This window comes from Mustela nigripes, chromosome 12, assembly GCF_022355385.1.
Source record: "Mustela nigripes isolate SB6536 chromosome 12, MUSNIG.SB6536, whole genome shotgun sequence".
Classification (NCBI taxonomy): Eukaryota; Metazoa; Chordata; class Mammalia; order Carnivora; family Mustelidae; genus Mustela; species Mustela nigripes.
Window position 1 is genome coordinate 136,565,562 of NC_081568.1, and position 14,394 is coordinate 136,579,955.

At 43.2% G+C, this 14,394-nt stretch overlaps 1 protein-coding gene across 4 annotated transcripts in view; it reads left to right on the forward strand.

Moving 5' to 3' along the window:
* The window catches only part of CEP120 (centrosomal protein 120), a 79,435-nt gene continuing 65,041 nt past the window's right edge, over window positions 1-14,394 (forward strand). Inside the window, exons 1-5 of one of the 4 annotated variants that reach the window (XM_059418424.1) lie at window positions 1-92; window positions 361-438; window positions 4,190-4,346; window positions 5,678-5,792; window positions 8,548-8,689. In XM_059418424.1, the coding sequence (XP_059274407.1) occupies window positions 390-438; window positions 4,190-4,346; window positions 5,678-5,792; window positions 8,548-8,689 (463 nt within the window). In that variant the 5' untranslated portion in view covers window positions 1-92; window positions 361-389. Of the gene's footprint in view, window positions 93-239; window positions 439-4,189; window positions 4,347-5,677; window positions 5,793-8,547; window positions 8,690-14,394 lie in introns of those variants that run through there. The other 3 variants (XM_059418425.1, XM_059418426.1, XM_059418423.1) reach the window with 3 other exon arrangements.

Here is a 14,394-nt window from a genome sequence, read left to right on the forward strand (position 1 = left end):
CTGCGAGCCTGGTTGCTAGGCGGAAGCGAGGCGCGGCGGATGCCGCGGCGGCTGCCCGGGCGTTTGAAAAGCTGCAACGCAGGCGGCAAAAGGTTTTCCGGCGGCGGGTTCGCCGCTCCCTGCGGACGGGCCGGGCGGCCGAGCAACCTTTGCCTTTGCTTTCAGTCGGGGCAGGGCGAGGGCTGGGCTGGCGGCCCGGGGCCGGGTTGCCCGGCGCGCTGCAGGCGGCGGCAGGCCCGGGCCGCGGAGCGGGGTCCCGAGGTCGGGAGCCCCGGGGCGGGCGGTGGGAGCCCCGCCGGGAGCCGTGCTGGTGGTCGCGGGCCTGCCGCGTCTCACCCGGGTCCTTCTTCCCCCAAGCAGACCCCGCCTGCGGGCCGCGCAGCGCGACCATGGTCTCCAAGTCCGACCAACTGCTCATCGTCGTGTCCATCCTAGAAGGTGAGCGGCGCGGGGCTGGCTTCTGCAGCTGCTGCTTGCTGAGCTGTGACCGTGGCGTGCGACCGAGGCCTGGTTAGCCTTAAAAATCGTTGCTTTCGCGCTCCCCCGGCCCCCGCCGCCCCCCGGACGTGTTCATAGATGGAGCTAGTCAGGTCTGTGAGGCGATTGATTTTAAAAACCAACCCAAGGGAGCGCGAGAGCTATTAGGGATGCGTGGTATTTAGCGTGAGGAGCCGGAGCCCCCAGAGAATGTAGGAAAAACGATTTCCATCCGAGGCAGCTTGTCGATGACTTTTATCTGTGAGCGGAGTGTGCCTGCAACGCACGTTCTGTTCAGCGGCCTCCCGGTGACCCCACTGGTGAGAACTTGGCTTCGGGTCGCGGGGCAGATTTCCTGCGGTCTGAAGTACCGCGGGCGGGAGGCCGTTCCCTTTTTACGGGTCTTGGTAGGGGACTTAGAAGACTGGAGTTGTCAAGACGGTCCACCGGACGTGCGTTGCTTGAAGTGCGGTTGGTTGGATCAGGGGCATTTGTTCATCGGAGGCCCTCCTGAGTGTCAGGCCCCGCGCTGGGAATGGAAGGAAGCAAGATCCCTAGCCCTAAAAACTCAGGGGAGAGCATGGGGAAAGGTGGGTGATTCCTCAGGGCGTGGAAGAAGGAAAGACCAGCTCTGGGGACTGGTTTCCCAGCGGAGGTGACATTGATTTGGGTCTTAAAGGAAGGGAGGGCTTTCCATAGGAAGAGAAGAGCAAGGAGCACTTACAGGTATGGAAAAGCAAGGCATATTCTGCAAGTGCTTAAATTTCCTGTGGTTGGGGAGTAGGTGGCAGAAAGAGGGGAGGCATAGGATTTGGGAGGGAGAGTGAGGACAAGTTACTAGTATTGTGACAACAGTCGCCTTGAGTGGGCCAGAGCAATGGCTGGTGGTTTTGGTTTTTTTTTTTTTTTTAAAAAACCACCAGTGGAGGTGTTTTGTGAGGCCTACCACTGTTGCGGGGGATGAGAGGGAATGAGTTATAATAAGTTGTGGGACAGAAGGCTGACCAGAGACTGTAAAGTGCTGGGGCATTTTTCACTGTTCCATTACTCATTGTTAAAAGACAGAGAATTGAATCCCCCTTGTAATTTGGTTAATAAAAGCTTTTGGACCTGGTTCTTGCGCCCTGTAGCATGGCAGCAAACCAAACATAAAAGGCAAAAATAAAGGGCACTCTTGTCGTTTCCAACTTGCAGGCTTTTGTCTTCTTGGGGAGATCAGATTGATCTGCAGGGCACCTTATGTTGGGATGCTTTCTAATATGAAAACTACTGGATGTGGGCCGTAAATATAGGTTTTGGGGGGTGAGTGGGGATGACGGCTTCAGCACTGAGAGCGGTAAGTAAGGGTGGAAGAAAGTCCTTGCTGGTGGTTAGATAACCCAGGCCAATGATGGAGCAAGTGTGGTGGATAGAATGGTGGAGAGGCCTTCAGGATGCCCAGGGTCAAGGGAGGTGAACACTGAGGAATATTCTGGTAAAATAAGCTTGCGTAATTGGAGTGAATAGACCTTGGAGGATTTTGAAAGCCAAGGAGTTTAGAGGGAATGTTCTAAAAAAGAGAGAGCCTGCCCATATTCCTAAGCAGGAGAGCGTCATTTGCAAATTTTGCAGGGACTGTGCAGGGAAGGGAACCTGGCTTTAGGGAAGTCAGTTAGGTGTTGCCACAAATACGGCTGACCCTGGAGGGTGGGCCTCCCTGCAGACTCTCCTTTTGTTTGTGTTTCCATGCATCGTCTCCGTGTTGTTGCCTCAAGCCCAGAACCTGAGAGTCCTCACCTACCTGGGTTCCTTCTCCATCTGCACCTTCCAAATGGTCCCCGAGTTTTGTTGGCTTTATTTTTAGAATAATACTAGGGGTTTCATGTAAACGTCTGAATGAAAATTTCTCCACTTTGAGCATCCTGTTTTGAGGCTCTAGTAGTTACCTTTTCAGTAGTCTGTTTGGTGAATGGTATTTTTTTTCCCCCCTTTTCAGAGAATCTCTGTTGCTCACATTACTCTCTAGGGTGATTTTTTGAAATGCAAATCTAATTGTCTTAAAATCCTTCAGTGTCCTAAAGGATAATGTCTGTACTTTTTAGAACAGGATTCATGGCCTTTTATGACACACTGCTTGCCTGCCTTTCAGTTTGCTCTCCTCTCCTGCCCTGTTCCCAGCTCTTCAGTTATAGTGAGCTACCTGCAGTTTCTTGACTGCACCTCTGGAAATGCCCTATATTCAAAAGAAAATTACCATGAGCAAAACTGGGGCTATATAGTGGATGCTAAGAATGAAAAAGACAAGGTTTCTGTTCTCTAAGTATTGTCTTTGGAAGGAGGCAGGCACCAGTTCCTTCTAGTACATATTCTTTTGTCACGCTAGTTGGAGCTTATAGTTAGGGTAGAGGGACTGAAAATAAAGGTTTTTTGTTGTTGTTGTTTTGTTTCTCTTTTTTTGTTTTTTTATTTTTAAAATATTTTATTTGTTTATTTGACAGAGATCCTAAGTAGGCTGAGAGAGAGGAAGGGAAGCAGGCTCCCTGCTGAGCAGAGAGCCCGATGCAGGACTCTATCCCAGGACCCTGAGATCATGACCTGAGCCAAAGGCAGAGGCTTTAACCCACCGAGCCACCCAGGCGTCCCTATCTTTGTTTTTGGTACTGATGGATTTCATTTGGGGAAGCTGGTGATCTTTTAGAGCAGCTCAAAATGATGTCCAGAGAGAGGCCTCTCTGATAGCTGGTTGAGAGAGCCATGTGCTATGTGGTAGGACTGCTAAGCGGGGAGTTTCCAATGAGAGCTTCAGGTGGAAGGTCACAGGATGGCAATCAAGATCTCTCGGAGCCCTTGCATACGACGTAGTTTGTGCCAGGGTGAGTAGCAGCTGGGATGCATTTATTTAATAGGCGTCAGTGCTCGTCTCACCAAAGTGCCCCTCACCAAACTTGTGAACAGGTGGACGATAAGATTCTTGTGCTTTAGTTCTTCAGCTTCCTGTTTGCAGTGTCTTCAGTTTGTCTCTCTCCACTAGACCCTCAATTCCTTGAGGGCGAGTACCGTTTCACTCTTTTTGCTGGACGTGCTGGGCCTTCAGTAACCAGTGAAAGAACAGAGTCAGGCAGTACCAAATTCGATAATTTACAAAATTGTCCTTGAGATTTGAATGAATGAATGAATACATGTGACTGCTTTTCTCTGGCTGATTGGCTGAGTATTCTCAACCATGTTAAGAGGTAAATTAACATGAAGGTTGATGGGTGATTGCTTATTTGATTATTTCCTGACTCTCTGGATGACTTCACTCTTCTATATTAACAGCCGGTATAGTAATATCTAAAATTGGTGGCATCACATTTTTAATTGTTTAATTCTAAATGTCACTGAAATCATTGCTGCTCCAAGGGTGAACCAAGGACAACAGCATTGACATCACATGGGAAATGCAGCCTCTCAGGCCCATCCTAGACCTAGTGAACCAGAATCTATATTTTAATAGGGTCCCCAGATGATTCATGCATGTCAACCTTTGAGAAGCACTAATTTACAACTTGTAGTCTTCAGTTCGATCCCTTTCTTAAGGATCATGAATTTGTACGTCTGAGTACGTGTTAGTAGGTAGGTAGTGGAATATGTTAAGTCAGCCTGATGCAGATGAGTTTTTAAAACCATGTGCTAAAAGATGATGTTTGATTTTTGTATGCTCTTAATTCACCTGTGTGGTCTTTTATTCCAGGTCGCCATTTCCCCAAGCGTCCAAAGCATCTGCTTGTAGTGGAGGCAAAGTTTGATGGAGAGCAGTTGGCTACTGACCCTGTGGAGCACACTGACCAGCCAGAATTTGCTACCGAGTTAGCCTGGGAGATCGACAGGAAAGCCCTCCATCAGCACAGGTGACTCTTACTGTCCGTTCCTTCTGCTCTGTTTCTCTGGGCTCCTAGAGGTGAATAAATTTTTATCTTACTATAGTAACAATAATAATAATGTTTAGTGCTTTTGTCACGTGCCAGGAGATTTTTCAGAGTACTTGGCCATAATAATTCACTTGAGCATCGGAACAACCTATGAAGCAGGTGTTAGGATTTCCCCCCAGTTCAGGTGAGAAAACTGAGGCCCAAGAAGCGAAGTCACTTGTCAGCTGGATAGCACTAGAGCCCAACCACTTGAGCTCTGGAGGGTACCTTACTAACCTCTGCAACTGCCCCCTGCAACTACCCCCTGATTTCTGAGAGAATAGATACTCTAGAAGAGAAGTAACTATTCTAGAAGGGCTGTGATGATGCTTACCCAGTATTAAATAAGGGTTGGAATTCCTTGTAATTTCTGTCACTTCATTTATTATACACTTGACCTGGTTTGCTAACGATATATAGAGATATGTATGTAGTAATTACAGAAGAGACCCCCTTCTACTTAGTTTTATACTTGATTTTATTTATTGATTTATTTTTATACTTGATTTTAGACATAAAAACACTTGGTATCAGTACATAAAACAGGCTTAAAGTTAGAACGTCTTATTTCATGGACCCAGATGATTAGAAACAGGCAAGAGGACAGATACTTGTATTTTAAAAGGCATGGAAAATATTTTTTGTTGTTGTTTTTGTTTTTCTGGGAAACACAAAATCATTCATTGCTGTGACTTAGGACTAGAGCAAATAAAATTGCAGAGTTAAAAAATGAATGTCAGAAGAAATTTGTTTTTTCCTATGGCTAAATGAGCCCATGGATTTATTTGGGGCATGTGGAAGGGTAATCAGTTCTTAGAGAAGATCCGAATTGTGTTTTTAATGACTTCTGGAGTAGTTTGTGATTTTTCTGGCAGTTAATTCCTAAGGTTGTTTCATTATTTTAGTCAAAAAAGAGCTTTAGGCCCATACATATATTTGTAGTTTTATGTGTGTATGTGACAGTAAAAGGAAAATATTTTGAAATCAGTCTTGAGGAGTCATGGTAGTTTTTCACTTGAAAAGAGTTCTGCATATTACAGAAGCTTGAAAAACACTGTCCTAGACCATCTCCAATGAGGAGACCAAGATTTTTGACGTGGTTTTGAATATTACTTGGTATAAAGATAAATAGGCTTAATTAATCATTAATGTCAGTTGAATTTTTCAGAAAACAGTGTTATTCAACAAAATTATAATTCAAAGCTAACAGAACATCATTTCAGAATTAAGCAGGAGCTACGTTATTTCTAATCTAAGTTGTTACCTTACAGGTTGCAGCGTACTCCTATCAAACTACAGTGTTTTGCCTTGGATCCTGTATCTTCAGCCAAGGAGACTATAGGTTACATTGTTCTAGACTTAAGGACTGCTCAAGAAACAAAGCAGGTAGTAGCCTTGGATGTTTTCTTACCGATTCTGTTAGTTGACGATTTTTAGTAGATACCAGATTGCTGAAAAGGTGGTGGAATAATGGACCTGAATGGTCAGGGAAAAGGGGGGTTGGAGCCAGTAGAGCACTTCTTAGGTTTCGGTCCCTTCTTTGACCTAGAACTGTCTTTCTCAAAGAATGTTCTTTCTGAGCTAGAACGTTTGGTCATGTTGCTGTTACCTGGAGCTCAGCGCTCAGTTACCTGCCAAGCTCTGCTTTTAGTGGTAAGCCTCCTGTAGTGGTGCTCCCTTCAGTGAGTGCTCCCTATTCCTATTCCAGGCGTGCAGCCTAGAAGGCCAGGAGTCTTCTCTACCCCCCCTCTTCAACCTCTGTAGCCCTTTCCATTGGGTTTCAGGCCTCCAGCCCCACTTCCTGATCCAGCTACTCTTCTCCATTCTCACCATGGCCCTTGCGGCCGAAGCCACCGTGCTTTTCTAACGTGGCTATGGTGGTAGCCTTCTGATCGTGTTCTCTGGGTCCTGCTCCTTATGTTCCTCCTGGAGCTGTCAGAGCACGTGAAGTGCTCTCAGATGACTGAAACAGCCGTCTCCCCACACCACCCTGCCTTCACTTGCCCGCCCCGCCCCGAAAAAGAATTTAGGATCTTGATTCCTAGCTCAGTGCTTTCTGTTACTGAAAATGTCTCTTCCATCTTCTTAAAATCTCTTATGTCACTGACTTGGGAAGTGCTTCCTTTCAGCTTTTGTTGGATAACCTTTTTCACAACTCTCTTAAGATAAGAAGGTAAATACACACACATTTGTCTTTTGAAATCCTTTATTCTTTTTTTTTTTTTTTAAGATTTTATTTATTTATTTGGCAGACAGAGATCACAAGTAGGCAGAGAGGCAGGCAGAGAGAGAGAGGAGGAAGCAGGCTCCCTGCTGAGCAGAGGGCCCGATGCGGGGCTCGATCCCAGCACCCTGGGATAGGGCCCGATGCGGGGCTCAATCCCAGGACCCTGGGATCAGGACCTGAGTTGAAGGCAGAGGCTTTAACCCACTGAGCCACCCAGGCGCCCCAAAGACCTTTATTCTTGACTAGAATCCTAAATTAGGATTCTGTGAAGAAAATGGATCTGTTACCAACATTTTTGCTGCGGTAGCCATGATATTTACAAATGGGCCAGTTAGCTTAGCCCGAATTTGGAATCCTTGAGAAGAAACTGAAATTTTAAAATGTTTTAAAAAAGAATGTCTTGGGCGCCTGGGTGGCTCAGTTGGTTGAGCGACTGCCTTGGGCTCAGGTCATGATCCCGGACTTCCAGGATCGAGTCCCGCATCGGGCTCCTAGCTCCTTGGGGAGTCCCTTCTCCCTCTGCCCTTCTTCTCTCTCATGCTCTCTCTCACTCATTCTCTCTCAAATAAATAAATAAAATCTTAAAAAATAAAAAGAATCTGTCTCTTCTTTCTCTTTGGATACTCCTCCTCAGTTCTCTGCACCCACTTCTGAAAAAAGTTTTCTCTCTCTAGTCTTAGCCCTGCAACCATGATTGTGCCCCTGATATTTTACTTAACTAGCTTTACTACTTGATCTAGACACTTGTGCAGTGTCTTTGGTTACAGAGAAAGTGAATTCTCTTAGGGGGAGGATACCTAAGAGGAGGTCATGTCCGTAAATGCTCTTGGCATTCTCTTCTCCCCCACCCCGGCCCCACTCCTGGTACTATAGGACACTTTGTCCTCCTAGTGGTTTTTTATCTCTATCATTGTTAAGGAGAAATGTTTCAGAATTAAGAGTTTTAGGAAACCCGGATGTTGTCTTGCTTATTCTCTCCTGTTTATTAGCAGAAATATTTGAATTGGTGAGTAGAATATATGAAGTTCAAAATAAATTGTCCATATATGAACATCCACACAGAAAAACCCAGATTTGTTATTCTAAGTTATGTAACAGAAAAATAGGTCATAAATTTTGAGTTGCTGAAATACTTTCCTCAGGCTCATACTTAAAATGATAAAATATCCATCATAAAAAATACAGCACAAGACTCTTGAGTTTTTTGCTTTTACCTTGGGTGTGGATTTTTTAAAGTCTGTGGCCTAGTTAGTCCTCTTTTACGTGTCACATGTAACTTGATACACAACAGCAGCTTTTGCTTTTGATCTGTAAAAGCACCTGCTTCTATGGCTTTATGTAACAGTGGTCAAAGTCAGGGCGTCTTTCCGTGAACGACGGTGGTGCTCCTGCAGGAATGAAACAGGAGGTCCTGGGCCATGATGGCGCTGGCTGACTTGAGTTATAGACTGCTCACCAGTACTAGAATAATCAAGGATCCTTGATTCTGTGAGAAAGCCTTTGTGTTTCCATCAAGTGCATGGTTTGTAACCCAGCCCTCTGCCTGAGGTCTCTGCTTTAGTATTTTGTTAGTGTTTTTTTGTTACCACTAGCTTTCCTTTTGCCTCATTTGATACATGCCGAACAAAGCAGAGATGGGATCAGGCAGCAGAGGTATGCCAGAGAAAATGAAAAATGAGGGTTTAGGGAAATGGAAAATTGGTAGTAGAAACTACTTATTTTTTTTTCCAAGAGGAAGTTCAGTTAGCTTCCCAAGCAGGATTAAAGTCTTTGGAGGAAAATGAAAAATATTTTAAAAGAGGAGAAAGTACTGAGGAAGGACAGGGGATATATTAGGAACCTAATAGAATGCTGCCCACTCTCGTTGATTGCCTATTAATGATTAAAGTGGTTTTGTTTTGTTTTACTCTCCAGGCTCCAAAATGGTACCAGTTGTTGAGCAATAAATACACCAAGTTCAAGACTGAGATACAGATAGGCATTGCTTTGGAAACAGATACAAAGGCCCCAGTGGATAGTTTTAAAGCCAAAGGAGCCCCCCCTCGAGATGGAAAAGGTTTGTGCATCATCTCTACAGTCATTCTCCAAAAAGTTGTAACTGGGGACTGGGACTTGAGGAATGGTGAGTGGCTGAGTGGCTTGATAGGAAAACACACTCGGGAGTGGACTGATTTTACTGTAGTGCATCACACACGTTTTGAGATTGTTAAACATGCAACCCTTGCTGCTCCAAGCTCTTGTTTACAAAACCAAGGAATAGAATGAGAGTTTCTTTTATGTGGTATATAACAGAAGAAAGCAGAATTTTGTTTTCTTAAAAATCGATAGGAAAATTTTTTCCTAGGATGAGTGCAGGAAAGCCAAAAACACACACTATTCTCTTTTCCCTCACCTATTAACAGCACCTTCATATTTTTTTTTAACTAAATAAACTCTATCTTATAGAGCATTTTGAGGTTCACAGCAGATTGAGTGTAAATTCAGAGTGTTGCCGCATTCCCCGATCTCCCTGTCACGCAGCCCCCCACTGTCACCATCCCTTACCAGAGGGAAACACTTGGTAAAATCGATGAACCGACATTAACAATCACCCAAAGTCCATAGTTGATACTAGGATTTACTTACGGTGTTTGTATTACAGTTTATGAGTTTAGACAAATGTGTAATGACACCCATCTGCAATTGTAGTATCCAACAGAAGACTTTCACTGCTCTGAAAATTGTCTGCTCTGCTTCTCCCTCCTGCCAAACTGGCAAACACTGTTGTGTTGTTTTGTTTAATTGTAGGATAGTTGACATAAATGTCCTATTAGTTTCAAGTGTACAATACAGTGGTTTGACAATTCTGTTCCTTACACGGTGCTCATAAGTGTAGATACCCTCTGTCGCCATACAAGCCCATTACAATCCCATCACTGTATTCCCTGTGCTGTACCTTTTGTCCCCATGACTGACTCGTGCCATAACTGGAAGCCTCTACCTCCCACTCTCCTTTATGCAGTTTGCCCTCCCCCTCGCCCTGGCAGCCATCAGTTTGTTCTCTGTGTATTTGTAGATATGATTCTGCTAGGAATATATTTTGCATTATCTGCTGACAAAGACGGTTTTATGTCTGTACTCCCACTCAGCAGGCCTTTGTTTCCTTTGTTTATCTTAACCTTATTAGCCGGGACTTGCAGTATGATGCGAAGAAACACTGAGGAAAGGGGATATCCTTACCTTGTTCCTGTAGGTTTTTTGTGGCCATTTTTCATCAAGTTGAGGAAGTTCCTCTCTATTTGTAGTTTCCTTAGGGTGTTTTATCAGTACTGAGTGTTGGATTTTGTCACGTGCTCTTTCTGCATCTTTTGATGCCATCCTATGCTTTCTTTAGCCTGGTGATGTGAGGGATCAGAGTAACAGATTTTCCAGTGTTGAACTAGCTTCGCATATACCTGAGCAAAATTGCATTTGGTTGTGGTTCACATTTCTGTCTTTCTTTTTTTTTTTTTATTAACATATAATGTATTATTTGCCCCAGGGTACAAGTCTGTAAATCATCAGGCTTATACATTTCACAGCACTCACCATAGCATATACCCTCCCGAATGACCATAACCCCACCACCCTATCCCACCCCCACCCCCCAGCAACCCTCAGTTTGTTTTGTGAGATTAAGAGTCTCTTATGGTTTGTCTCCCTCCAGATCCCATCTTGTTTCATTTTTTCCTTCCCTATCCCCCACAAGCCCCCACCCTGCCTCTCAAATTCTTCATATCAGAGAGATCATATGGTAATTAACTTTCTCAGATTGACTTATTTTGTTCAGCATAATACCTCCTAGTTCCATCCATGTCGTTGCAAATAGCAGGATTTCATTTCTTTTGATGGCTGCATACTATTCCATTGTGTATATATATACACCACGTCTTTTTATCCATTCATCTGTTGGGGGACATCTAGGCTCTTTCCATCGTTTGGCTGTTGTGGACATTGCTGCTATAAACATTCAGGTGCATTTGCCTCTTAGGATCACTACATTTGTATCCTTAGGGTAAATACCCAGTAGTGTGATTGCTGGGTAGTAGGGTAGCCCTGTTTTTAACTTTTTGAGGAACCTCCATGCTGTTCCCCAGAGTGGCTGCACCAGCTTGCATTCCCACCAACAGTGTAGGAGGGTTCCCCTTTCTCTGCATCCTCTCCAACATCTGTCTTTTCCTGACTGGTTAATGTTAGCCTTTCTGACCAGTGTGAGGTGGTATCTCACTATGGTTTTGATTTGTATTTCCCTGATGCTGAGTGAAGTGGAGCACTTTTTCATGTGTCTGTTGACCATCTGGATGTCTTCTTTGCAGAAATGTCTGTTCATGTCTTCTGCCCGTTTCTTGATTGGATTATTTGTTCTTTGGGTGTTGAGTTTGATAAGTTCTTTATAGATTTTGGATATTAGCCCTTTATCTCATATGTCATTTGCAAATGTCTTCTCCATTCTGTCAGTTGTCTTTTGGTTTTGTTGACTGTTTTTTTCACTGTGCAAAAGCTTGTGATCTTCATGAAATCCCAATAGTTCATTTTTGCCCTTGCTTCCCTTGCCTTCCTTTGCGATGTTTCTGGGAAGAAGTTGCTGTGGCTGAGGTCGAAGAGGTTGCTGCCTCTGTTCTTCTCAAGGATTTTGATGGATTCCTGTCTCACATTGAGGTCTTTCATCCATTTAGAATCTATTTTTGTGTGTGGTGTAAGGAGATGGTCTAGTTTCATTCTTCTGCATGTAGCTGGCCAATTTTCTCAACACCATTTGTTGAAGAGACTATCTTTTTTTCATTGGACATTCTTTGCTGCTTTGTTGAAGATTAGTTGACCATAGAGTGGAGGATCCATTTTGGGGCTCTCTCTTCCATTGATCTATGTCTGTTTTTGTGCCAATACCATACTGTCTTGATGATTACAGCTTTGTAATAGAGCTTGAAGTCTGGAATTGTGATGCCACCAACTTTGGTTTTCTTTTTCAACATTCCTCTGGCTATTCAGGGTCTTTTCTGGTTCCATATAAATTTTAGGATTATTTGTTCCATTTCTTTCAAAAAAAATTGATGGTATTTTGATAGGGATTGTGTTAAATGTGTAGATTGGTTTAGGTAGCATAGACATTTTCACAGTATTTGTTCTTTCAATCCATGAACATGGAATAAATGCTTTTCCATTTCTTTGTGTCTTCCTCAATTTCTTTCATGAGTACTTTATGTACTCATAGTTTTCTGTGTACAGATTCTTTGCCTCTTTGGTTAGGTTTATTCCTAGGCATCTTATGGTTTTGGGTGCAGTTGTAAATGGGATCGACACAATTTCTCTTTCTTCTGTCATGCTGTTGGTATTTAGAAATGCAACTGATTTCTATGCATTGATTTTATATCCTGACACTCACCTGAATTCCTGTATGAGTTCTAGCATTTTTGGAGTGGAGTCTTGGGTTTTCCACATAAAGTATAATATAATCTGCAAAGAGTGAGAGTTTGACTTTTTTGCCGATTCGGATGCCTTTTCTTTTTCTTTTTTTGTTGTCTGATTGCCAAGGCTAGGACTTCTACTACTGTGTTGAATAGCAGTGGTGATAGTGGACATCCCTACTGTGTTCCTGACCTTAGGGGGAAAGCTCTGTTTTCCCCCATTAAGAATGATATTTGCTGTGGGTTTTTCATAGATGGTTTTGATGATATTGAGGTATGTACCCTCTCCCTACATTTTGAAGAGTTTTGATCAAGAAAGGATGCTGTACTTTGTGAAATGCTTTTTCAGCATCTATTGAGAGTATCATATGGTTTTTGTTCTTTCATTTTATTTTATTTTTTTTAAAAGATTATTTATTTATTTATTTGACAGAGAGAGATCACAGGTAGGTAGAGAGACTGGCAGAGAGAGAGAGAGAGAGAGAGAGAAGCAGGCTCCCTGCTGAGCAGAGAGCCCGATGTGGGACTCGATCCCAGGACCCTGAGATCATGACCTGAGCTGAAGGCAGCGGCTTAACCCACTGAGCCACCCAGGTGCCCCTGTTCTTTCTTTTATTAATGTATTGTACCACACTGATTGATTTGCAGATGTTGAACCAACCTTGCAGCCCAGGAATAAATCCCACTTGGTCACGGTGAATAATCCTTTTATTTATTTATTTTTATTTTTATTATTTTTTAAAGATTTTATTTATTTATTTGACAGACAAGTAGGCAGAGAGGCAGGCAGAGGGAGAGATGAGGAGGAAGGCTCCCAGCTGAGCAGAAAGCTTGATGCGGGGCTCGATCCCAGGTCCCTGGGATCATGACCTGAGCCGAAGGCAGAGGCTTTAACACACTGAGCCACCCAGGCACCCCCTTGAATAATCCTTTTAATGTACTATTGGATCCTATTGGCTAGTATTATGGTGAGAATTTTCACATTTGTGTTCATCAAGGATATTGGTCTGTAATTCTCCTTTTTGATGGGTCTGTAATTCTCCTTTTTGGGATCATGATAATTCTGGCCTCATAAAATGCATTTGGAAGTTTTCCTTCCATTTTTTGAAATAGTTTCAGGAGAATAGGTATTAATTCTTCTTTAAATGTTTGATAGAATTCCCCTCGGAAGCCTTCGAACCCTGGGCTCTTGTTTTTTGGGGGATTTTTGATGATTGCTTCAATCTCCTTACTGGTTATGAGTCTGTTCAGATTTTCTATTTCTTCCTGGTTCAAGTTTGGTAATTTATTTATCTCTAGGAATGCATCCATTCCTTCCAGATTGTGAAACTTGATGGTATGTAGTTGCTTTTAAGATGTTCTTATAGTTGTTTGTATTTCTTTGCTGTTGCTTGTGATCTCTCGTCTTTCATTCATGATTTTACTAATTTGGGTCCTTTCTCTCTCTCTTTTTTTTTTTTTTTTTTGATAAGTCTGGCCAGGGGTTTATCAATCTTACTCTTTTGAAGAACCAGCTCCTAGTTTTGTTGATTTGTTCTACTCTTCTTTTGGTTTCTATTTCATGGATTTCTGTTCTGATCTTTATGATTTCTCTTCTCCTGCTGGGTTTAGGCTTTCTTGGCTGTTCTTTCTCCAGCTCCTTTAGGTGTAGGTTAGGTTGTATACTTGAGACCTTTCTTGTTTCTTGAGAAAGGCTTGTATCACTATATACTTTCCTCTCAGGACCGTTTTTGCTGTGTCCCCAAGAGTTTGAACAGTTGTGTTTTCATTTTCGTTTGTTTCCATGAATTTTTTCAATTCTTGTTTAATTTCCTGGTTGACCCATTCATTCTTTAGTAGGACGCTCTTTAGCCTCCTTGTATTTGAGTTCTTTCCAACTTTCCTCTTGTGATTGAGTTCTAGCTTCAGAGCACTGTGATCTAAAAATATGCAGGGAATGATCCCAATCAATCCCAATTGAGTCCTGATCTGTGACCCAGGAAGTGATCTATTCTGGAGAATGTTCCATGTGCACTAGAGAAGAATGTGTATTCTGTTGCTTTGGGATGGAATGTTCTGAATATATCTGTGATGTCCATCTGGTCCAATGTGTCATTTAAAGCCTTTATTTCCGGACGCCTGAGTGGCTCAGTTGGTTAAGCGGCTGCCTTCGGCTCAGGTCATGATCACAGGATTGAGTCCCACATCAGGCTCCTTGCTTGGCAGGGAGCCTGCTTCTCCCTCTGCCTCTGCCTGCCACTCTGTCTGCCTGTGCTTGCTCTTGCTTCTCTCTCTATGACAAATAAATAAATAAAATCTTAAAAAAAAAAAAAAAAAGCCTTTATTTCCTTGTTGATCT